A 26,073-nucleotide genomic window follows, 5' to 3' on the forward strand; every position below is an offset into this window, starting at 1 on the left:
ATAGATCACAAAAGAAAAAGAACATTATTAAGATACAATGTACATGGTTTGATCGTGCCGTCTTCTATTATTGCAGGGATCTGGAAGAGGATCCCATATTTCTGCACTTTTATTTCTGACATTCACGATCAGTAGGTACCAATGAGATGATTCATCGTTTATTAGCATATAAATTTGGCATTTCAATTGTCAATGTCATACACTAAGCACACTAGTATAAATTAAAATAAGTAAAAGGTTAAGAAACTAACCTTTTGACTCCTATGCACCTGTTGCATAAAATTCTTTCCACATCTAGTTGCCCTTGCAAAACAATCCACCTCATCTCCAACCATTAGAACTGCTTGCTACACATAATAAAGACAACGTTGCATAAGGAAGTTGTCAATAAAGAAACCAAAACACAATGCAACAAGTACCGGCGAGACTCACAGAATATCTTGTTGGTAAATACCAGTTCATTGGCACATCTTTCTCCACCACCTGCTGAATGAGGGTGAGGTGATGCGCTTTCATAGAAATCACCTAAAAGTGATGATATTGATTGAGATATATAATAACATATAATAAAGGACAAACATATATTGTGACATTACTAAATGTTGAAACCTAATACCTCTCCATATAGATAAGCCCCTAGCAAAAGAGTCAATAAAGAATGCCGATTAAGAATTTCGCCGTAACTAGAAACAATGATTTCACTAAAGACAAAACACGATAATTTTTTAGTCTTATAGCATAACAACTATATACAGCAAACTAATTTCAGTCTTCTAAATTTTACCTTCCGTCAGCCTATTTGTTAAAAGCATATTGAATAAGCTTCAATTCTTCCAGCGTAACTGGATCATTGACTTAAAACGGACCAGCTTTATACTTGGGATTTGCTCCCCTCGACACTTGATCGTATGGTGAAAGTTGATATCGGCCTGGCCTACGATTCCTACTTGGTCGCATTGGCAGGACACTGACACTAGTAGATGTTTAAGGTTCTTGCTTAAGTTGAAGTGGTTCGTTTATATCTTTCATAAAAAATAAATTTATATGTAAGTTACTTCATAAGTGAGTTATCATCGAAATAAGTTTTAGAAAATGACGTTATAAAACTGTACCTCATCTCAGAGATTAGGTGGTGGCATAGGGACAAAGTGGGTAGGATCTTTACGAAATTCACCGATTCCTTCTCTTGTCCCCATCCAGCCCATTATTTTATCGAGGCTTAGGTTCAATCTGCGATCCACAGAGTCCTCGTCGCTATCCATTACCATTTTGTTTTTTCCATCAGTGGTTGGCTCGGTTTTTTTGACTGGACATGTTGGTTCTAATATTTTCAAGCTCGGAGATGGCGGGCATGGATCAGATGGTTGTTTTAATGGTGCACCAACCGGAGACTTGGATCTTAATTCCTCCAAAGACTTCTCAACCATTTCCATTATCACATTGAACGAATCCATTTTGTGTTCAATTCTCTAGACACACTGTGTTAGCACCCTAAAAGCTTCCTCTATATTAACAGTGCTCGGCCCAACATCTTCGGTTTGTTCAAAATGAGGGAAATTTCTTTCGAGCTGCAGAAAATTTGATTCATGCATTGGAACCTAAAATAAATGTGCACAACAATCATACATAATGACAATCAAAATATATTCAATTAACCGTAAACAAAATTAAATACATGTGTGAACAAGACAAAAAATAAAACAAACCTGAGTACTTGTCATGTCCCCAAACTTTTTCCGCCAATTCAATAAGCGCCGAATCTCTTCTTTGGTCCATACATTAACAGGGCAAACTGTTCTGTCCATGGAACACCGATCATACAAAACAGTACTAAAGTAAAATAATTGTTCATTCAAAAACTAATTACTATGTCATTTTATTTTTCGTATTTAGAAAATTAATTATGGCATCTAAGATTTCTTAAATATACCTTTAAAAACACAACACAACCACTAACTGACTTCACTTGATGATCTTTATACTTCGTTATGCCCTCCCATAGAAAGTTGAAGCACCATGTAGCCCAATTCTTTTTCCTAATTAACTGCACATCTTTTAGGGCATGCAGATACATCAGATTGATGTAGCTGGCACTTGTGGACACAATACAGTTCCTAGAACAAACAAAGAAAACATGATCTTAAAGTCATCATCACTACTCTCACTAGCTATCAGTCTTTCAGTAACTGCGGCTATTTCAATTCCTCTTCCACCCGTTCTATACTTGGCACGCAGTTCAATTATATCACCCGCTTCTTTTCGGATGTATACTAGTTCCCCTCCATCTTTGATCCCCATTACGATGCTGAAGGTTGTAGGGTTTAAACAAAACTCTCTACTGTGCAAAACTATACAATGCCTCTTTGTGTCACTTTGTTGGACAAGTGTTTCAAAGAAGTCTTGTCTCAGGCGACCACATCGTAATTCTAGCATGCTTCCGAAGCCAATTTCTCTAATTGCAGCTTGTTGGTCGGGTGATAGTGTGGAAATGACCTTAGTGAATGCACTGACACGACAACGAGATAAATTACATTGGCTATGCTTATTGTTGAGTGTTAGAAAATGTATATTTATAAAGGAGAAAATCGTCATTTTACACTTCAAGTTTTACTAACACCTTTACTTTCATGTATTTAAGCTTCTTGTCATTTAATTATGTGTATTGTATTATAATTAAGTATTTTATGTATTTTAGGGGCATCATAGTCATTTCACAATGAACAAGAGATCAGACGGCAAAACGAACATCACTTTTGAACTCAGGACGGTCGAAAACCTTAGGAGGAGCAAAAAAAAAAATGGCATTGTTCACATGTACGGTACTGTCTACGTTACTGTTTACGACACTATTCACATAGACGGAACGATGACGTGGCATTGACCGATGATGTGGTATTGACTGATGAGGTGTCAAGATCCTGTTGGACTAAAATTCTTATGTACTGTTGATCGATGACGTGTCAGCATATCAGTGGACCAAAAATCTCCATACGATACATGCATTACACAGGATTGTTTTCAACCAAACCGCGTCACTGTTCAAGCCGAGTCAAACCGTGTTACTGTTCAAACCGCGTACTGTTGACTGATGATGTGGCGCAATCCTGAGCATCCAAACTGTTTTTAATCCGGTGGCCATGATTTACTCAATGTATCTATAAAAATGGGGCCTCCCCCTCTAATTTGATAGGTCTAAATCCAATTTTGGACTCCATTTTCTGTAATTCCTTCTTCATCTTGTATTTTCTACGTATTTTAATAAATTTCCATTTTACCCCTAGTTCAATTATGAGTAGCTAATTTTCTTTCAAGCTTGGGTTGAAGGTGAAGTCTCACATGTGTCATGAACTTTATTTGGTAAATTTATTTTCTCTTCCCCTCTAGTTTTTGTAGATGTTTTGACTTCTCGTCGATAAATAATAATAATCTTGTCTAGATACCGCCCTGGTTTCACCGACTCCCTAGTACAAGGTTATTATTATTTGACACGATAAGCCCTTAGCACCATATTGATTAGCGTGTGGTTCATGAGGTGTGGATTCCCCCTTCATGATTTAATTGGCACTAATAAACAATATTTAGCCCATAGTGCATGTTGATACGGATCCAGATACCCAAGTAGGTCATTTCAATAGATTTCTCTTCAATTTATTATCGCCATTTCAATTCCAATTTTAGGATAATCGAAGTCACTTTCACCACAAATCCAACCACCCTCAAACAAAATTAATTCTACATATAATTAAAATCCACCTCCTCATGGGATCGACACTCGTCACCATTAATCTATTCTACAATAGATTCGTGCACTTGCGAGTTCAATAAAATTTGCACAACAAGTTTTTGGCGCCGTTGCTGGGGAAAGTAAGTTATTTTAATTCGTAGAATTAATTTTTGTGAATAATTTCTTTTAATTATTTTCTTTTATTATTTTTTTTAAAATGAAAAAAAAAATGAATCTGCATTTAGAGGTAATAATTTCTTTTCTTTCTTTATTCTTTACAATTCTGTAATTTAATTTCTAAGTTATTTTTCTTTGTAATTTTCGTTTATCTTATTAATTTAATTTTTAGTTAATTTATTTCACGAATTTTTTCTAGTGTTTTTTATAGAAAGGTTTTAACAGTGTAATAATGTTAGTACTGTAATTTCTCATTTTTCTTTATTTTTATTTGTTTTGTCCCATTTATTTTGTGTTCTTTGCATGCATGGTCGTAGGTCATTATTACCTAATCTTGAACCTATAGACCTTGAACTAGAAAAAACATTGCGCACACACAAACACGTTAAAAATAAAATGGATTTGCAACAACAAGCAGCACCACAGGAGATGCCATTTAAGGACTACTTCAGTCCCTTAGCTAAATTGAGCACATTATGCATAAGATACCCAAATGTAGCTGCTAGGAGTTTTGAACTAAAACCTAGTGTGCTAAATTGTTTCCCCACATTTTATGGCCTAGAAAATGAGGACCCATATAATCATTTGAATGATTTTCATACTGTTTGTCAAACATTTAAATATGAGAATTTTTCAGATGATGATATTAAACTTAGACTATTCTCATTTTCTTTAAAGGATAGCGCTTGTTCATGGCTCAATACATTGCCTGCTAATAACATCACATCATGGGAACAAATGGTAACTAATTTTTTAAATAAATATTTCCCAGTGCATAAAACCAATGTTATTCGTAGGGAAATTTCAGAGTTTACCCAAAGAGAAGACGAGCAGTTTTTCGAAACATGGGAACGATTCAATGGGCTACTCTTGAAGTGTCCACATCATGGGTACGAGAAATGGCACCAATGCCAATACTTTTTGGAGGGATTATTGCCAAATGTGTAAAAATGGCTAATGGCAATAAGTGGATGAAAGCTAATGTCAAAAAGTGCATAAGAGATTTGGGAATTCTTCCAACGACAAGCAGATAATTCCCAACAACGGAGTCGGTCACTCAGGAATACTAAAAGAATTAAAAGAGTGAATGAGGTTCACATTCGCGAGTCAACTTCGGGAATGAAAGAAGTCAATGAGATGGTTGAAGGTCTCGCTCGACAAATTGTATCGTTATCGATTGCTAAATCAATAGAGCCACATGACCATGACTCATATTCAGATCAAGCCAATGTCATAGGTGTAATGAGAAAACCATCAAATTACAACCCATACTCCAACACATATAACCATGGATGGAGAAACCACCCTAATTTTTCATGGTCTCAAGGATTCCAACAGAATGGATCAGCAGCTCCAGCTCCACTAATGCAACCAATTCCTCAAATTCCTCAAGCCTCTCAACCACCATTTAGACCATACAATCATAACCAGAACTACTCTCAACCCAGACCATGGGAGGATGCATTCCAGAATTTCAAGAATGTTACTCACTCTACGATTGAGCAACAGAATCGCACCATTGATGGACTACAAAATGAGTTGAGAGCAGGCTTCAACTCACAAGCCCAATCAGTTTCAAGCCTCGAGAAGATGATGGGACAACTTGCTTCTTCAGTTCAGACCTTGGCAATGACTGTTGAGAAAGGTAAATTTCCAAGTCAACCAGTGCTTAATCCTAAAGGAGTACATAAAGCAAGTACCAGTTCACCACTGCAGCATAGAGAGGTCAAAGCAGTCATAACCTTGCGAAAAGGAAAAGAAGTCGACAACAAAGTGGAGATGCAGGTGACAAAAGAAAATCAAATTGTACCCGTGAATATTGAGGACTCACCATCGGAAGAGAAAGAAGAAACCAACCCACGAGAATATGTTCCCAAAGCTCTATTTCCTCAGAGTTTAGCTAAAGGAAAGAAGGAAAAATTGACATGTGAGATTCTCGACATCTTCAAACAGGTAAGTGTTAACGTCCCTTTACTTGATGCTATAAAGTAAGTTCCATCTTATGCCAAGTTTCTTAAAGACCTTTGTACTAAAAAGAGAAACATTCATGTTCAAAGAAGGCATTTTTAACAAAAAACATTAGTTCTATACTCCAACACAAAATTCTTCTAAAATGTAAAGACCCACGCTCTCCCACTATCTTATGTAATATAAGGAACCACACAATTGAGAATGCTTTGTTGGATTTAGGAGATAGTGTAAATCTGTTACCTTACTCAGTTTTAGTGAAACTTGGACTGGGAGAATTACACCTAACTCCAGTGGTGTTACAGCTTACAGATCGGTCCACAAAAATACCTCATGGTATTGTGGAGGACATGCTTATCCAGGTAGACAATTTTTATTTTCCTGTTGATTTCATTGTAATTGACATCCCCATTATCCTCGGCCGACCTTTCTTGGCAACTGTCGATGCTCACATTCAATGCAGAACTGGAAATATGCAGTTGTCCTTCGGCAACATGACTATGGAGCTAAACATCTTCAACATTACCAAACAACTTCATAATGCAGATGATGGAATTGTTGATGTGGATTTAATTGAAAGTGCATTAGTTGATGACATTTTTCTTTCAAACCTTAGTGATGACCCTTTACAAACATGTTTAACTCACTTTGGTTTGGATTTTGATATTGACAGATCAGTCGATGAGGTCAACGCCTTACTTGACTCAGCACCATCCATAGATACCAATAAATAAAAGTCAAGAGTTGAACAACTAGCACCATTAGAGAAGAAACTCATCCCATCATTAGAATCACCACCGAAACTCGAGCTCAAACCATTGCCCAACACTATGGAATATGCATTTTTAGGAGAAGAAAGTACTCTGCCGGTAATCATCTCATCATCCCTAAATAACAAATAAAAAGGTAAGTTGTTGGATATTTTAAAAGAGCACAAAGGAGCATTAGGATGGACCATAGCAGACATAAAAGGTATAAACCTAGTAGACTGCATGCATTACATTCACCTTGATGAAAATGCTAAACCTACTAGGGAAATGCAACGTCGGTTAAATCCTAACATGAAAGAAGTTGTTAAAACTGAAGTCCTTAAGCTATTAGATGCATGTATTATTTACCCAATTTCTGATAGTTTATGGGTTAGTCTTGTACAAGTTGTCCCCAAAAAGTCAGGAGTCACGGTAGTTACTAATGCTGATAATGAATTGATACCAACTAGAGTAACTACAGGATGGCGTGTATGCATTGATTATAGAAAGTTGAATTCTGTCACACGTAAAGACTATTTTTCTCTACCATTTATCGATCAAATGCTTGATAGATTAGTAGGCCATGAATTTTATTTCTTTCTAGATGGCTACTTAGGATATAATCAGATTCTCATAGCACCAAAAGATCAAGAAAAGACCACTTTCACTTGCCCTTTTGGCACATTTGCATATAGGAGGATACCATTTGAATTATGTAATGCACCTGCCATATTTCAACGATGCATGTTAAGCATTTTTTCTGATATGGTTGAACGATTCCATGAAGTCTTTATGGATGACTTTTCTTTCTTTGGTGATTCATTTGATCAATGTTTACATCATCTAACACTAGTTCTGCAGAGATGTATCGAGAAGAACTTAGTCTTAAATTGGGAGAAATGTCATTTTATGGTAAAACAAGATATTGTTTTCAGTCACATCATTTCGAGCAAAGGTATTGAGGTTGAAAAAGTTAAGATGGATCTCATTTCTAATCTTCCTCCACCCAAAACAGTCAGAGAAGTAAGATCTATCCTTGGGCATGCTGGTTTTTATAGACGTTTCATTAAAGATTTTAGCAAAGCTTCTAGATCCTTATGCAATCTACTTGCTAAGGATGTACCTTTCATCTTTAATGATTCATGTCTTGTGGCTTTTGAAAAATTAAAGCAATTGTTGACATCATCACCCATCATTTAGCCCCCAAACTGGAGCTTACCATTTGAGCTCATGTGCGATGCATATGATTATGCAGTAGGAGCAGTATTAGAACAAAGAGTTGATCGAATTCCCCATGTTATTTACTGTGCTAGTATGACATTGAATGATGCACAGTTGAACTATTCAACTACTGAAAAAGAAATGCTAGCAGTAGTGTTTGCATTGGAAAAATTTCGATCTTATCTCATTAGTTGCAAAATAATTATATTCACAGATTATGCTGATCTTAAATACCTTCTCACAAAAAAAATACAAAAGCTAGGCTAATTCGTTGGATGTTACTTTTGCAGGAATTCGACTTGGAATTTAAATATAAGAAAGGTACAGAAAATGTTGTGGCAGACCATCTCTCTCGTCTCCATTTTGACATAATTATGCAATCATTACAATTGAATGAGTCATTTACAGATGAACAATTGATGAGTGTGGAAGTATTACCGTGGTATGCTAATATTGTTAATTATCTTGTTACAGGTCAACTTCCAGAGCATTGGACCAAGCAAGACAAGGTCAAACTTTTTGCAGAAATAAAGAAATTCTTTTGGGATGACCTGTATTTGTTTAAGTATTGTACAGATCAAATTGTTAGACAATGTGTCCCAGAAAGTGAATTTCAGAATATCTTTTCATTCTGCCATGAACAAACTTGTGGAGGCCATTTCAGTGCTAAGAAAGCATCCACTAAAGGTTTACAATGTGGTTTCTATTGGTCAACTATATTTCGAGACGCTTACACTTTCTGTTCTTCATGTGATAGGTGTCAACGAATGGGGAGCATTACATGAAGGAACATGATGTCACTAAATCCAATTTTAGTGGTTGAGATTTTTGACGTATGTGTTAACATATAGGTTTCCATGATATTGATTTTGATGATAACAAACAAGATTAAGAATGATTAATCTTTTAAGCCCAAATTATTTAATATTCTTTTTAAATAAAATCATTATTTTTACTTTATAAAGGTTTTATATTTAATGGAAAAATGATTTTATGAAATTGATTGTTTTTATTCTTTTTAAATAAATCATTATTTTTACATTATAAATGTTTCATATTTAATGGAAAAATGATTTTATGAAATTGGTTGTTTTTCAAAGTTTATGGTTTCATTGAAAGAATTTTGAAAACTTTGAAATAAACAAGTATTGCTTGAAATTTTGGTAAAGGACTTATTTGAAAAGTTTCATAGTATTTTTGGCTATATCATAATTTCAAAAAGTTTTGGGATTAACAAAGAATTATTTAGAAATTCTAAAATTGGACTTATTTGTAACGTTTCATAACGTTTTGGGCCATACTATAGTTTTATAAAGTTTTGGGGTCAAACTATAAATTTTGGGAAATATTTTACTGTAGCAGTTACTGTAGCAAGCGGCTTACCGGATGCTGATAAACGGCAAGCCGGATACGGGGCAATAAGCACCAAAACGAAAGCGGCTTACCGGATATGGTTAAACGGCAAGCCGGTTACGACCAAAACTGTGCATAACGGCTAGTAACGGCTAGTTTTTGAGTTCAAACTATATAAACTCAAAACCAATTCATCTTTGGTAACTCAAGCAAGCATAAACAAGTGCACACAACATATATTGAGCTTCCATTTCGTAAATCATCATTTGTTGAATCATCATTGAGCTATAATTTGTATATCCACTCTTAAAGAGAGATTCATTGTTGTATTTATCATTTCTCATCAAATTGTGAGAGTACAAGTGTGAGAGACACTTGGGGTGAAGAGATTGGAGAGATAATCTCTTGTTGTAAAGGTTCATTGACACCTTGAAGTCAATTGTAATCGTTTGAAGCCTTGGAAAGGCTTGGATAGTGAAATCCTCAAGCCCGGTGTGCTTGGAGGCGTGGACGTAGGCGGGGATTGCCGAACCACGTAAAAATCATTGAGTTAGCTTTCTCTTCCCTTACTCATTTATTATTGTGCTTTTATTGAATTTATTGTTTTCGAATTTATTAAGGCATTAGATTAAATTGTTGTGTGGTTTGCCTAGAATAATTTTAAAATCCCAATTCACCCCCCCTCTTGGGTTGCCTAGCTAGTATTTCATTTGGTATCAGAGCGAGGTGCTCTTGTGTAGACTTAACCGTCTAGAGTTAAAGATTAATATCAACCCAAATTAGTTCAACTTTCATGGAAGACCAATCCACCACTAGACCTCCATTCTTTGATGGTAATGACTATCCTTATTGGAAAACTAGGATGAGAGTGTTTTTACAAGCCTTAGATTATGAACTATGGGAAATAGTTTGTGATGGTTCATTCATTCCTAGGAAGAATGTTTTAAGTGAATTGGATAAGAAAAACATGACTTTAAATTCCAAGGTTATGAATGCTTTATTTTGTGCCTTAGATAAAAATGAATTTCATAGAGTTTCAAATTGTTCTAATGCCTATGAAATTTGGAGAAAACTTGAAATTGTGTATGAGGAGACTACAAACAAGGAGGAATTTCATGAAGTGTCGAATTTGGCACTTATGGCAATTGGAGATGAATCGGATGATGAACTTGATGTGGTAAGTGATCCAACCTATGATGAATTGTATGATGCTTTTAAAGAATTGCATGATAATTGGATAAAAATTGGTAAAAAGAATGCATGTTTTAAAAAGAAAATGGTAGAGCTCACAAATGAAAATGAATCTCTATGTGCAAAGATTACATGCCTAGAATTAGAGAATAAAACATTACATGATAGAGTTGCATTATCAAATGAGAAATCTAGCACTTCACACAAGCATCTAGAATCACATGTAAATGACTTGAAAAATGAAAATGATGCTTTACAAAAATGCAATGGTTCATTAAATGAAAAGATTAAAGGACTAGAGTTAGATAATAAAATTTTGCATGATAGAATTGCATCATTTAAATGCAAACAAAGTACTTCATATGAGCATGAAAAATCACATGTTGGTAAATTGATGAAAGAAAATGAAGTGCTTAAGAAAAAGAGTAATGAGCTCAACGAAATTGTGTTAAAATTCACAAATGGTCAAAAGAACTTAGAAAAATTACTAAGCACTCAAAAATGTGTGTTTGATAAAGGAGGACTTGGGTATAAGCCTTACTTGAAACAAAAATATTATAAGAATTATTTTGTTAAGGCTACCTCCACAAGTGATCATATGATTATTTGTCATTATTGTAATGGAAATGGTCATATGAGTTTTAGATGTCCAGTTAAGATAAATGCGTATTATGGAGCAAAATGTATTTGGATTCCAAAAGAAATTAAATCTAACGTTCAAGGACCCAAGAGTATTTGGGTACCAAAGCACACAACTTGAATTTGTTTTGTAGGTACCACAATCAAGGAATGGTGGAGAAGTTCCTTGATGGAAGGTTGTAAGGATAATCATTTGAGCATGATCTAAGAGAAAAAGATGAGGCAAGATGATTTAATTATTTTGGTAACAATTCTTGCCATATTAATTTTGTTGAATGAATCATGATAAATAAAATTGCGAAAGTATGCTTATATGTTTACATGATGGAATTATCATTGTGTGTAATATTGAGTGATTTATCATGATGGATTTGTTTGATGTTAATGTTTATGAAGTGTTTAAGCATGATAGTTAAGTGGTGTGTTTAATTTATTCACTTTTGAATGTTTATATGTTTAATTATTGTGAAAATCTTTAGTCTGCACAAGTTGTAATGAATTGGTCATAACTCCTTCTAGAGAACTCCAAATCCAGCTCTGTAAAATTTATTGGAAAGCTAACTTAATTATCTTTCCAACGGTATATAGCTTGTACATTACTTCTGGCTCAATCAATACAGTTTTTATTCCGAATTTGACCTTTCTGCATTTTATTTTTGAATGCTTATAAGCACTCCAAATCAAGTCTGCACATGTTGTAATGAATTGGTCATAACTCCTTCTAGAGAACTCCAAATCCAGCTCTGTAAAATTTATTAGAAAGCTAACTTAATTATCTTTCCAACGGTATATAGCTTGCACGTTACTGTCTGCCTTAAATTGGACTACCGGTTAGCAAAACTGGAAAGCCGGATTCGCAAGGAACGCTTGCTGGACCAAACCGGATTTCCGGTTCTGTCAATTCAGAATTCCGAATTCGAGCTGCATTTTGGCAAATCGGCAAGCCGATTCTCTCTTGCTATCTTCTGGATCCAACCGGCAAGCCGGTTCGTGTTATCCGGAAAACCGGATTTGCGTGAAACATTTGCTGGAACCAATCGGATTTCCGGTTAAGCTCATTTGGCAATCCGGTTTCGGGTGCTATTTCAACTATTCATCTTCTCCCTCTCTTTCGGCTTTCCGTTTCTCTCTTTCTCACTAAAAGCCGATTACTCCTCACTTGATTTCATTCCAAAATCCATCATTCTCATTCGTTTTCAATCCAAATTGATTCATATAAATTATTCTCATCCATTCTTGTGTCTAAAATCATCTCTAAAATCATTTTAATTGATTCAAACTTACACTTTTTACTCAATATCTTAAAAAATTTGAATTTGTGCATTTTGAGTATTTCAAATTACCACTTCCATAGTGTGCTCTCCTTATGGATTTTACCATAGTTTTCTATTATATTATGCACCTACATTTTCATATGCATTGTTGCTTTCATTGTGGATTGATGATGATTATTATTTGATATTTGGATGCAAATGTTTTATTTTGAGCACAAAAGATAATCTTGGCAAATTTGATGTTGGTATTTCTCTTGGCTATTCAAACACAAGCAAAACTTATGGAGTGTATATCAAAAGAACTTTGATTGTGGAAGAATTTATACATGTTATATTTGATGAGTCTAATTCTTCCTCTATGGAGAAAGTTGTTGTTGATGATAATGTAGATGAAAAGCTACAAGAAGATTATCAAATGATAGCCAAAAGAATGCACCACTTGAAAATCAAAAGGAGCAACATAGAAACAAATGCGGAGTAAGATGAAGGTACTTCTCAAACACTCCCTAAAGATTGGAGGTATATTTCTTCTCACCTTAAGAATTTAATTTTGAAGATCCATCACAAGGTGTAACTACTAGATCATCACTTAAAAATATATGTGAGCATTTGTAATAATGGATTTGATCACTTGTTCTTTAGCTCATAATGATGGCTTTTTAGCTATGTTGATTTTGATGATCTATAATGGCATATGTTGATTTTGATTATCTATATATTGCTATTATATACTTATGCTTTGATGACAAAGAATGTGCTTTGATGATTCCATTGTAGTTGATGAAATTTGATCTTATGGAATCTATGATTGGTGAATGGATACATTTTTTGTATGCTTTCTTGACGTATTGTTAAATATCCATTACTTGCTTTAAATAATATCGAAAGGGGGAGAAATACATGATCCTTGAGATCTTGGCGCATATGAGAGTGTAAATTATATTAAAATGTCACATTAGATCTTTGATGAGTTTAGTTGTCTTGATTTCTAAAATGTGATTAGTAATTATATATTTTTTGAATTGTTGACATTATGCTCTTATGACTTTTGCATTCCCTTGCTTAGCTTATTACTTGTTCTATTTTGGATAATATGCTTTTTGAGCATTTTTATTGTCCAAAGGGGGAGACAAAGTAATAAATCATTTTAATGATATAAATTGGGGGAAATAATATGCATTTTGAGCATTCTTTTAATGGTTGATATATGATTATGGAATCCTCGGATTTAATTGTTACAAGTGTTTGAGGAATTCATATTGATTTTGATGATTAATGATTATATGTGCATTGCTTGATGAATGGATGGAGTTGTTGATTTATTATAATTGTTTAAGCTTATATGGAAGTATTTTTAACCATGTTGTGTATTTAAGGATTTGTTCATTTTTAAAGGGGAGACTTTGCCGAAAATTTTTCTCGCACAAAATGGGTAATATCTTTATTGAATTATTTTTAATGATTTTGTTTCAATTGCATCTATCTATCTTTTCTTTTCTTTTTATGATGAAAGGGGAGATAAATATGATATTTTTTTTGGATAAAATCATTTTGATTAAATTTTTAATTGGCTATATATTTAGGGGGAGCATATAATATGTTTTTGAATAATATGCATTTTGAGTAATTGTTTTGATAATTGATATTTGATTCTTTTGATGATTTTGATGATATGTGATTATGGTGAGGACTTGATGATTTTGAGATATGATGATAATTTGTGAGTAATATCACTAATCTTGTATTTGAGGTGATGCTTGTTGTTAGGGGGAGATTTTGTTGAAATTTCTATTCGGACAACATTGGTAACAAATTTGCTACTCTTATTCTTTTCCTTTACGTTTTCTTTTTTATGATGAAGGGGGAGAAGAATAAATGTTTTCAAATTTATAAAAATTTGCTATTTTTTTTGCCAATTGAGTTTTTTCTTTTTGATGATGAGGGGGAGAAAAATCCATGTATTTAAATATGTTAATTTAGCTAATTGGCAAATTGTAAAAGAAGATTATATTTAGGGAGAGCAATTTGTGTAATCATTCTTTAAATACATGAAATGTTTGTCATCATAAAAAAGGGGGAGATTGTCAACATATATATTTTCATAATGATGATTTTGATGATAACAAATAAGATTAAGAATGATTAATCTTTTAAGCTCAAATTATTTTTTATATATTTTAAATAAATCATTATTTTCATATTATAAATGTTTTATATTTAATGAAAAAATGATTTTATGAAAAATGATTGTGTAAACACATGAAATGTTTGTCATCATCAAAAAGGGGGAGATTGTTAACATATATGTTTTCATGATATTGATTTTGATGATAACAAACAAGATTAAGAATGATTAATCTTTTAAGCCCAAATTATTTAATATTCTTTTTAAATAAAATCATTATTTTTACATTATAAAGGTTTTATATTTAATGGAAAAATGATTTTATGAAATTGATTGTTTTTATTCTTTTTAAATAAATCATTATTTTTACATTATAAATGTTTCATATTTAATGGAAAAATGATTTTATGAAATTGGTTGTTTTTCAAAGTTTATGGTTTCATTGAAAGAATTTTGAAAACTTTGAAATAAACAAGTATTGCTTGAAATTTTGGTAAAGGACTTATTTGAAAAGTTTCATAGTATTTTTGGCTATATCATAATTTCAAAAAGTTTTGGGATTAACAAAGAATTATTTAGAAATTCTAAAATTGGACTTATTTGTAACGTTTCATAACGTTTTGGGCCATACTATAGTTTTATAAAGTTTTGGGGTCAAACTATAAATTTTGGGAAATATTTTACTGTAGCAGTTACTGTAGCAAGCGGCTTACCGGATGCTGATAAACGGCAAGCCGGAGACGGGGCAGTAAGCACCAAAACGAAAGCGGCTTACCGAATATGGTTAAACGGCGAGCCGGTTACGACCAAAAATGTGTATAACGGCTAGTAACGGCTAGTTTTTGAGTTCAAACTATATAAACTCAAAACCAATTCATTTTTGGTAACTCAAGCAAGCATAAACAAGTGCACACAACATATATTGAGCTTCCATTTCGTAAATCATCATTTGTTGAATCATCATTGAGCTATAATTTGTATATCCACTCTTAAAGAGTGGTTCATTGTTGTATTTATCATTTCTTATCAAATTGTGAGAGTACAAGTGTGAGAGACACTTGGGGTGAAGAGATTGGAGAGATAATCTCTTGTTGTAAAGGTTCATTGACACCTTGAAGTCAATTGTAATCGTTTGAAGCCTTAGAAAGGCTTGGATAGTGAAATCCTCAAGCCCGGTGTGCTTGGAGGCGTGGACGTAGGCGGGGATTGCCGAACCACGTAAAAATCATTGAGTTAGCTTTCTCTTCCCTTACTCATTTATTATTGTGCTTTTATTGAATTTATTGTTTTCGAATTTATTAAGGCATTAAATTGAATTGTTGTGTGGTTTGCCTAGAATAATTTTAAAATCCCAATTCATCCCCCTCTTGGGTTGCCTAGCTAGTATTTCAGTATGGGGTATCGACTTCATGGAACCCTTTCCCCATTCTTTTAGCCTTCAATACATAGTGGTTGCTGTTGATTATGTATCAAAATAGGTAGAAGCAATTCCATATAGAACAAATGATCACAAGGTGGTGATAGAATTTTTTAAAAGCAACATTGTTTCACGTGTTGGATTCCCTCGAGCGATAATCAGTGATGGTGGTGCCCATTTTTGTAATAAAGCATTCAATACTCTTTTGACAAAGTATTCCATCACTCACAAAGTGCCAACCCATATCATCCGCAAACTAGTGGCCAAGTTGAGATCTCCAATCGAGAAATAAAGCATATATTAGAAAAGACGGTGAGGTCATACAGAAAAGATTGGTCATTAAGACTTGATGATGCATTATGGGCATATAGAACGGCTTTCAATACCCCGATTGGGATGTCACCTTACAGGCTAGTGTTTGGAAAAACTTGCCACCTACCTGTGGAACTCGAGCATCATGCATATTAGGCCATCAAGAAATTCAACTTTGACATGCACCAAGCTAGTTTAGAAAGAAGATTACAACTGGCAGAACTTGAAGAAATTCGCAATGACGCATATGAAAATGCCAAGATTTACAAGCAGCGAATGAAAGTCTTTCATGACAAGCAAATTATGAGAAAATCTTTTACTCCAGGTCAGAAAGTGCTTTCATTCAATTCTCGCTTGCACATATTCCCAGGTAAGTTATGCTCTCAATGGTCTGGCCCATTTATTGTTCATACTGTTTTTTCACATGGGGCAATTGAAATTAAGGACCCAAAGAACAGTGTCACGTTTAAAGTTAATGGTCAAAGATTAAAGCCATGTCTAGAGTATCAACCACATGGAGAGGATACCGAAATAAATTTGAGTGACCCACCAGATTTGAATTGAGTTTTTTTTCTTTCTTTTCGATGATTTGATTTTTTTTTCTTTTTATTATTCTTTTGCTAATTGAAATTATTTTTGCATAAGTGTGTTTGTTTAACCATTAAGTTTTCTCTTATCATTGTTAATCATGAGTACCATAGCTAAACAGTTCCTCCTGAATATTCTTAAACCACTTTAACGTGTAAAATCTCATCTCAAAAGGCAGATTTGATTTTGTAAAACATATCGTATTTGGGCTCTGCAACCACCAGAGTTGGTATCCTATGTTGAGGATTTAGAAAGCCAACTCAAATACATTGAGAGAAGTGTCTACAACATCCAGTTGGAGCTTGAGGTAAATTCAATAAAAGAACGATTTTAATTTTCTTTGTGTGTTTTAATTTATTTTTTATGTTTGTGTGCTTTAGTTTGTTACCCCGGTGAAGTGACGGATAACGGTACGCCGTGACAATCAAGTTGGTTACTTCAGTTTCTTATAATAACTGATATTTTGAGGCGAATGTATGGACAGAAATGAGATTCTAGCACAGCTTCACAATCGATTCCCTTCACTTCCTCAGAATGCCCTCCTTACAATATATAAAGCTCGATCCGAACGCATGCGATTGTTCATGAGGAATAACATACCTGCTGACATTCGTTGGTTAATTGAGGCTAAAGTACGATTGGCAGGTGAGTTACCTCCAAAATTTATTGCATACATGCCTGGTTGTGGTAAAGGAAATTATGCAAGAAAACGAAGAGCTCGAAGAATTTATGTTGCTTGTCATAAATGTGCCAGAATGAGATGCAATAAAACTCATGTTCTTTAGGAATGATGTCTAATAACAGGGAAGATAAGATTCAATTCATTAGGGATGGCTTGAATAAGAAGTCATTGGATGATATCCTTCTGTCTCTTGAAACGCATCCCAGTGGATATGTGCAAGGAGTGATTCTCCAATTATGGCCATTATTTGCCAGTTTATAAGAAAACTGGATGGGAAGCCTATCCTCGACCTATAGAGAGCGTTCAAGCCATTTCTGGACGTAAAACCAGAGAAAGATGTGAGCCACAGTCGCAACTACCTGTAAATATTCTTTTACTTCACTATTATTTTATTTCACTATTGTTTTATCTTTTCCATTATTGTCTTTAATAATTTTATCTTATCATTGTTTCTTTTTCTTTTTACTGTTTCCTTTTTGACTCGCGAGCCATGTGCTTTACGCGTTATTTGACACTGACATGCCACCTTATACACAGTTGCGATCCACTGTCACCAAGATTCTTAAATATAACTTTTTGTTAAGCACTCACAAATTATTTTTGAGAAATATTTCAATAGCAGCTACTCCCAATAGACAATTCAAGAACATTTGTGTGCTTTCTGGATTTAACTATGGTAAACATGAGTTCGTTGAGACAACCATAAATCTTGGTCGAAACATAGCAGAGAGAAAATTACACTTGGTGTATGGAGGAGGTAATAGAGGGTTATCAAAATTAGTCTCAGAAGCTGCTTTTGTCAAAGGCAGCCAAGTGTTAGGCATCATCCCAAGAGCCCTAAAACCTTTGGGCAGTTTGTCTAACCCACCGATTGGAGAAGAGTTAGTCGTCTCAGGTATGAAAGAAAGAATAACTGAAATGCTTAATCATGCTGATGCTTTTATTTTCTTTCTAGGAGATCTTGCAACACTAGAGGCACTTATCACACTAGCATCTTGGGCCCATCTGCACATTCATCAGAAACTCATTGGTTTGTTAAATGTCAATAACTTTTATGATGGCTTCATCGCATTTCTTAACCGTGCAATAAAAAACTATTTCATTCCTTCCAATGCGAAAAAGCTTTTTATTTGTGCTCACACTGCTAATGAGCTACTTGATATGTTACAAGCTTATAGACCGGAGCCAGACCCATGGACCTTTGTGTTGGAGCATCCAAATAATGACGGTAACAGTAGTCGCAGTAAGAAGTACAAATTAGATTTAACTCTCTGCCTATAAATATTTTCTTCTGTGTTGCACCACCCAGGTGATGTCTTATAAACTCTACTTCTTTCCTTTAAAACATTGAGGACAATGTTTCGTTCTGGTTGGGGGCAGGGAATAGTCGACAATTGTGGAATCTTGGTTAAGTTTTTACTAATTTTTTGTTATAGAAACTAACTATTGCTAACTTTTTGTATTGAAGATGGCTGAATATGGAGTGTAGTTACTCTAGAAACGCATCTTCTTCGTTTAAAAAAAATTCAGATATTTTTTTTTCTTTATTAATTTTTTTTACAATCATATTTCTTCTTCTTTCTAATTTCTCCTTTATAAATATACACTTTCAAATTTTTTGAGTCGAAGATGGCTGAATATAGAGTGTAGTACCTCTAGAAACGCATCTTCTTAGTTAAAAAAAAAAATTTTCTATCATTTTAAGTGTAACTTTTCTAAATTAGTTTTTTTTTTCATCATTTTCACCTTTCTGCATGCATATTTTCCTTTCATGTTTAGAATAGGTTGGGGGGTAAAATGTTGTTTACAAAAAAAAAATTGTGTGATTTGTTTTAACATTGGATGACATGATGAATTTCAAATTTTAATATTTGTATTATCTTTGGTCTTAAGTGATGTTACGCTATATTTACTACTCTACATGTTGATGTCGGAGACAAATATAAGTTGCTTGAAGGAATGAACATGTCATAATAAGTATCAAGTGAGTTTTTCAGTCTATCATTTTACTTGAAGAGTAACCTTTTTGTCCATTCTTTATACAGCTTAGCAGTTTATTATTTTATACACGGTCTCTAGATTTCTTTTGAGTTAACCCTTAAAAAAAAAAATCATTTTGGATTTGAATTTTGTTTTCGCTTTATTTGCTAGGGACTAGCAATAAGCTGGTTGGGGGGTGTGTTGAGTGTTAGAAAATGTATATTTATGAAGGAGAAACTCGTCATTTTACACTTCAAGTTTTACTAACACCCTTACTTTTATGTATTTAAGCTTCTTGTCATTTAATTATGTGTGTTGTATTATAATTAAGTATTTTATGTATTTTAGGGGCATCATAGTCATTTCACAATGAACAAGAGATCAGACTGTAAAATGGACATCACTTTTGAACTCAGAACGGTCGAAAACCTTAAGAGGAGCATAAAAAGAAAAATGGTACCGTTCACATGTACGGTACTATTCATATGTACAGTACTGTCTACGTTACTGTTCACGACATTGTTCACATAGACGGAACGATGACGTGGCATTGACCGATGATGTGGCATTGACTGATGAGGTGTCACGATCCTGTTGGACTAAAATTCTTATGTACTGTTGATCAATGACATGGCAGCATATCAGTGGACCAAAAATCTCGCGTACGGTACATGCATTATACAAGATTATTTTCAACCAAACCGCGTCACTGTTCAAGCCGGGTCAAACCGTGTTATTGTTCAAACCGCGTACTGTTGACTGATGACGTGGCACAATCCTGAGCGTCCAAACTTTTTTTAATCTGATGGTCATAATTTACTCAATGTATCTATAAAAAGGAAGCCTCCCCCCCTAATTTGATAGCTCTGAATCCATTTTTGGACTCCATTTTCTGTAATTCCTTATTCATCTTGTATTTTTTACGTATTTTAATAAATTTTCATTTTGCCCCTAGTTCAATTATGAGTAGCTAATTTTCTTTCAAGTTTGGGTTGAAGGTGAATCTCAACATGTGTCATGAGCTTTATTTGGTAAATTTATTTTTTTTTCCCCTCTAATTTTTGTGGATTTTTTTACTTCTCGTCGACAAATAATAATAATCTTGTCTAAATACCGCCCTGGTTTCACCGGCTCCCTAGTACAATGTTATTATTATTTGGCACGATAAGCCCTTAGCACCATATTGATTAGAGTGTGGTTCATGAGGTGTGGATTTCCCCCTCATGATTTAATTGGCACTAATAAAGAATATTTAGCCCATGGTGCATGTTGATACAGATCCAGATACCCAAGTACGTCATTTCAATAGATTTCTCTTCAATTTATTCTCGTCATTTCAATTCCAATTTTAGGATAATCGAAGTCACTTTCACCACAAATCCAACCACCCTCAAACAAAATTAATTCTACATAGAATTAAAATCCACCTCCTCGTGGGATCGACACTCGTCACCATTAATATATTCTACAATAGATTCGTGCACTTGCGAGTTCAATAAAATTTGCACAACACTTATCCCCAATTTTTTGTTCTTCATCTGTTTTTTCAATTCTCCTTTCACCAACATTTGAACTTGGGTCCTCATGCATCGTACCAAATCGGCACTTCTCCTCATTCGTTAATTTCTTCCATTTTTCAACAATTGTCGCCCTACAAACTTTTTTGATCCCTTCTTGCATGACCTTTTTTGCTTCATGCTTACTGTACACAACATTTTAGTTCAGCTAATTACGTCAACAAAATAGATAGTTATAATAAGAACTTTATTCAAAGCAATAATTTTATACTTACAAAAAGTGTATCCACGCTCTCTAACCAGGTCCTCCCCTTTTGCCTTCTGTGGACTCCATTTTATAATTGTATGCTATAGTTTAAATCCCGAAATAGACCACACATAAATGTAGTATCAAGGCTGGACCCAGAACAATGGGTAAATTCTTAGCAAATTATTGAGCGCCCATCTTTAGTATTCCTAGCAAAGAGTGTAGAGCTCAAAACAAGCAAACAACACCTAAAACCAAACAAGAAAAATTTAGGGTACCCATAGAAAAATAACACTTAAAAATCAAACCTCAAAAAATCAACCACAAAATACAAAAAAATTAAAAAAATAGAAGGGTTACGCTTTTGACTATGAAGGATCTAAGAAGTTAGTGTTTACTTTAAAAGAACCACCCAGCAGTTCATGTTTAGTGAGGAACAGTTCCATAAGGATCTCCACTGAAACTACAGCCAGAAGCAGCAACTTTGAGGTCAAAGGTTACTTCCTAGATAAAGACTGCATCATTGTTGATCCCAGTGGCAACATTGTAGCTCAGGTATACAATCAACTCCACGATATAAAAGCTGTAGACATTGCTTTATTTTTATTCATTTAAAAAGAAAGCAAAAGTATGCTAAAGCTGCAGTGTTCGTTTTGCTTTTGATCACTTAGTGATGATTCCGTTTAAATATTACAGATTGGAGTGAAAAAAGAAATAAAAGACTTGATGGAAAGCAAGGATCTGTATCACATAGTGGTGAAACCGGGGATAGATCAGGCCTTTATTGTTGGAGTCATTGCCACCCTCGACTACATTTATGGCGAATCTACTAGGTGCTGATCAATCAGAATTTTTACCAACTAATGCCATTGAAACTACGTAAAATCATGGGAACATTGCATCCCCTTCTAAATATCTTTCTTCAATTTCATGCTTGAATTACAATGCATCAATCATATCAGGATTGAGGGTTTCTTTGCCAATTTCATGCTTCCAAGCCATTAATCATCTCTTCAACATCAATTTTTCATCATCTAAATATCTTTTTTCACTCTAAATTACCAAACTTCTAATTGTTTCAAATCTCTAATTATTTCACACAAAATTTACAGTACATCATAAAAACCAAAAAGATCAAAATTACCTCCTCACCTTGCCGTTAACTCACAAAATAAAAAGGAAAGAGAGGAAACTGTGTTCATCTTCAACACCTCAGGATGACAGCGACCACTTCATGGATTCCACTTGTTATTTGCTTTGAACGAGATGGTGCCTTCGATCTTGCGTGATTACTAAACAAATAGAAGAGAGAAAATAGAGAGAAATTTGTGATTTCAAAGAGAGCTGTGACAGATTGGTAATGGCCTGGGTGAAACCCTCAAAAAGCAAAATTTTATTTTGCAAGCTTTGGAACCGGTTTAACAAGTTAACCATTTTTTTCTCTTTTTTATTTCTTTTCAATCTCAGCTGTTGGATTCATTTTACTTGAATCCAACGGCTGTGTTTACAAGCCGGCATGATGCCGGGCCTCAATGCCCGGCATTGTAGCTTTAGCCATGGATTCAAAATTCTCTTATCTATGTAACTGTCTCTTCTTCTGGCAATGGTATAGTGGACCACGTTAAAAAGCTTTTTATTTTAAATTTATAAATAATTACATTTTTTTATTTTATTGATTTTATTGTAGGAGTATTTTTAGATATATGTATAATAAATGAAGGCATTTTTGGCTTTGTGTATTAATTTCTAAATCTTACTTTGGGATATTTTTACTAATTGATGTAAAATCTGATTATTTGAGAATCAAATAGTTAAATAATTACTTTTGATATTAATTATTAAACATAATTTAGTTGCTAGATTGTCAAATAATTATTTGACAATTTAAAGCAATCCCAAACATGCACTACATTTGATTGTAATTTTATTTTTTTTAAAAAAAAGAAGAAAAAGGAACTTAAATGTCTATTAAAATGATCCTTCAAAAGAAATACATAATGATGCATATGTGATCTATAATAGTTTAGATTTGATTCAAAAAAGGTCTATGTGTTGGCGTTATGCTATAATAGTAATTATTCAAAAAAAATTAATCATGTTTTGAAAATCACATTTGATGAAATAGAAAGCGGAAAAGGTAAGAAAAAAGTTTTGAATTAAAAATAATTATTGATGAAAAGTTCAAAAGTTTTAAGCCCTTTTTATGCTAGTAAGATCCTAAGACGGTTAATTTCTAAAACATCTTAAATTTCTTACATGCGAGGATTTAATTAGTTAATAATAAACAAATTTTTGAATCGTGTTATGAAATAATTTTTAAAGTTATTTTGGTCAAACTTAACGAAAATACCTTAAACTTCATCTTCAACATAGTGAATCATATACTTCAATCCAACAGTGATAATCATATTAATTTACCAATAATATATTAAAATATGACCGAAAATGGAAAACTCCTCTACAAATTTGAAGCATAAATTGATTCAATGCAAACAAGCTGAGAAAATTGTAGTATACAAATTCTTTCTTATTTTTGTTTAGTAATTTTAGCTTTTAATATATAATTTCAAGATATTGTTCTAATCCAAACTGTTAATGATGTTATTTTAATTTTTAATAATTTGAATGCTATAAAAATATGCAAATGATGATTGCTTAATGAGATTGCTCTTTTTTTCATCCTTTGAAAGGGCATCAATGGGATTGCCTGTGTTGTGTGTGTACAATATTAAAAGAAAATAGCATAATTAAATAACTAGAAAGTCTTGAAACGTGAAAACGAAAGAAGATGACAATAATTCAATAACGTCATGGGCACTGCAAGATGAGCATCCAATCAACGCTTGACAAGTCTACATCCAAACTTTCCTAGCCAGTGGAATCATCATTTTCTATCCTTGTTCATCAAACAGATTGAGGAATATTTTTATATTCTTTTTGCTTTTTTAATTATGAAAAATTTAATTATAATTTAGCCGAATCATCCGTTTCTGTCCTTGTTCATCAAACAGATTGGGAATATTTTTCTTTTTTAATTATGAATCTTTTAATTATTATTTAGCCTGAGCTTAATACCCTCTTCATTTTAAAAAAACGTGACCGAAACCTCTTATTTTCAACTCCGTAAATTTTATTAATTCAAAATTTCAATTTTATTCGACAAAATTTTATTTATTTTTCTTACAATTTCTAAAAATATAATATTTCGGACACGTGTTGGATATAGGTATTTTTTGTCTCCAAGCATTTGCTGTAATGTTATAGTTTCCTTATGTTCAACTAACACGGAAACTCCTAAATGATTGACTTCCAGCATAATCTGGTAAGGCAACTCCCTCTAAGTGCTTCGAATACAGAGATGAAACCAACATATCATTAACTTCCACGTTGCGAAAGGCCAAACTTTTTGTCTTCCACGCGAATAATTATCAACCCTATCATGCACCTTCGCTGCAGTGGAGGAATGCTCAAACAATCAAGATCAACAAATTTTAACAGCTCACGTATCACCGGGCCCCACTTAAATTTAAAGAGAGCGATCCCCCCAAACTAGCAAGCCACACCCAGTCCCCTATCTAGCTAGTCTCTTGTCCTTTTTACCTAGGCTACCTTCTTCCTTATTTATTTTTCATCTAGAAGTGATGCCGTTTTGTTTGTCATTTGTGTCGTCACAAAATTTACAGATGTTATTGAGGAAGATTTGCCATTATGGTACAAATAAATCTGTGTTATTAGGTAAAACATAAAAGTATTTGACTTTTTCGATAACCAATTAATTTTTAAAATTTTAGAGAATTTTTTAATTTCAATTTCTAAAATTAAAATTAAAAAAATATTGAAAAAATTTCCTAAAATTAAAAAGTTGAACTATATTATCTATTCCACATTTTTATAAAGAGCATGAATATCTAAGTTGGATGAGATATAGTTAGAATAAACTTTGCTGACTTATCTATACTCCTAAGAGTTTCGACAAAATTAAAAAAAGGAAAAATTTCAAATTAACCCTCATAAATTAATTATTTCTTTGTTTTTAAATCTTTACCTTATTCTAAATTTGATCGAAAGTAGGGATGGCAATTGTACCCGTAAACCCGTAAACCCGCCCAAACTCACCCGCCAAAACCCGCCCGTTGTGGGTAATTTTACCCGTTGCGGGCGGGTTTAGTATTATAAATTAAAACCCGCACATGGATGCGGGTGAGTTTGGTATTAACCTTATATCCGGTGGATACCCGCATGGATATCCACCAAACCCGCAATATTTTTTTAAAATATTTTTAATTTAATTTTAATCTAAAAATGTATAAAGAAAATAATGTCATTAATTAAATTACCAAATAGCCAAAGGCTCAAAGTTGTTTATGTGTGTATGTGGCCTATATCTTATTCTAAAGTCATAATCTAAAGAAAACTAAATGTATTTTCCTTCGAATTAGTATTTGAAAATATTAATCTTAATTATTATTATAAGCATTGTGTTGGATGGGTGCTTATGGTGGTGAATGAAATGAATATCTTCTCTTGGAGCTTGTTTTAAATAATAATATGAAATGTAATTATTATTTTTAGATACTAGTTTGTGTTTTTTAAATGGATTTGTGTAATTTATACTTAAATTTGAGAATTTGTGTTGAATTGATGTGGAAATTTTAATTTTTCATTTATATTATTTAAATATAAAATTGAGTATGTTATATGGAATTTAAAGTTATTATTATAAATTTATATATTAAACATTTGTGATTTTAAATACGGAAACCCGTAAAAAATCCGCCGGATACCATTGCGGGTTTGGTAATTGTTAAAACCCGCTGCGGGTGGGTTTTTGTAAAAAAATTAAAACCCGCTGCGGGTGGGTTTTTGTAAAAAAATTAAAACCCGCTGCGGGTTGTGGGTGGGGTTGGTA

General features: G+C 33.4%; 1 protein-coding gene and 1 long non-coding RNA gene across 2 annotated transcripts; one reads left to right on the forward strand and one right to left on the reverse strand.

Annotated features, from left to right (window-relative positions):
- Positions 1 to 248: 248 nt before the first annotated feature.
- LOC127899447 (uncharacterized) lies at positions 249 to 1,017 on the reverse strand. Its single transcript, XR_008051304.1, has 3 exons — positions 785 to 1,017; positions 433 to 525; positions 249 to 347 (listed from the first exon to the last, which is right to left on the reverse strand). It is a non-coding gene; the product is annotated as an uncharacterized LOC127899447 (long non-coding RNA).
- Positions 1,018 to 9,985: 8,968 nt separating this feature from the next.
- LOC127899369 (protein LURP-one-related 6-like) lies at positions 9,986 to 22,027 on the forward strand. The gene is made up of 4 exons (XM_052432728.1): positions 9,986 to 10,177; positions 10,283 to 10,369; positions 21,516 to 21,719; positions 21,861 to 22,027. The coding sequence occupies exons 1-4, from the start codon at positions 9,986 to 9,988 to the stop codon at positions 22,002 to 22,004; spliced, it is 627 nt and encodes a 208-aa protein (XP_052288688.1). The 3' UTR covers positions 22,005 to 22,027.
- Positions 22,028 to 26,073: the final 4,046 nt, after the last annotated feature.

Source organism: Citrus sinensis, chromosome 8 (assembly GCF_022201045.2).
Source record: "Citrus sinensis cultivar Valencia sweet orange chromosome 8, DVS_A1.0, whole genome shotgun sequence".
NCBI lineage: Eukaryota > Viridiplantae > Streptophyta > Magnoliopsida > Sapindales > Rutaceae > Citrus > Citrus sinensis.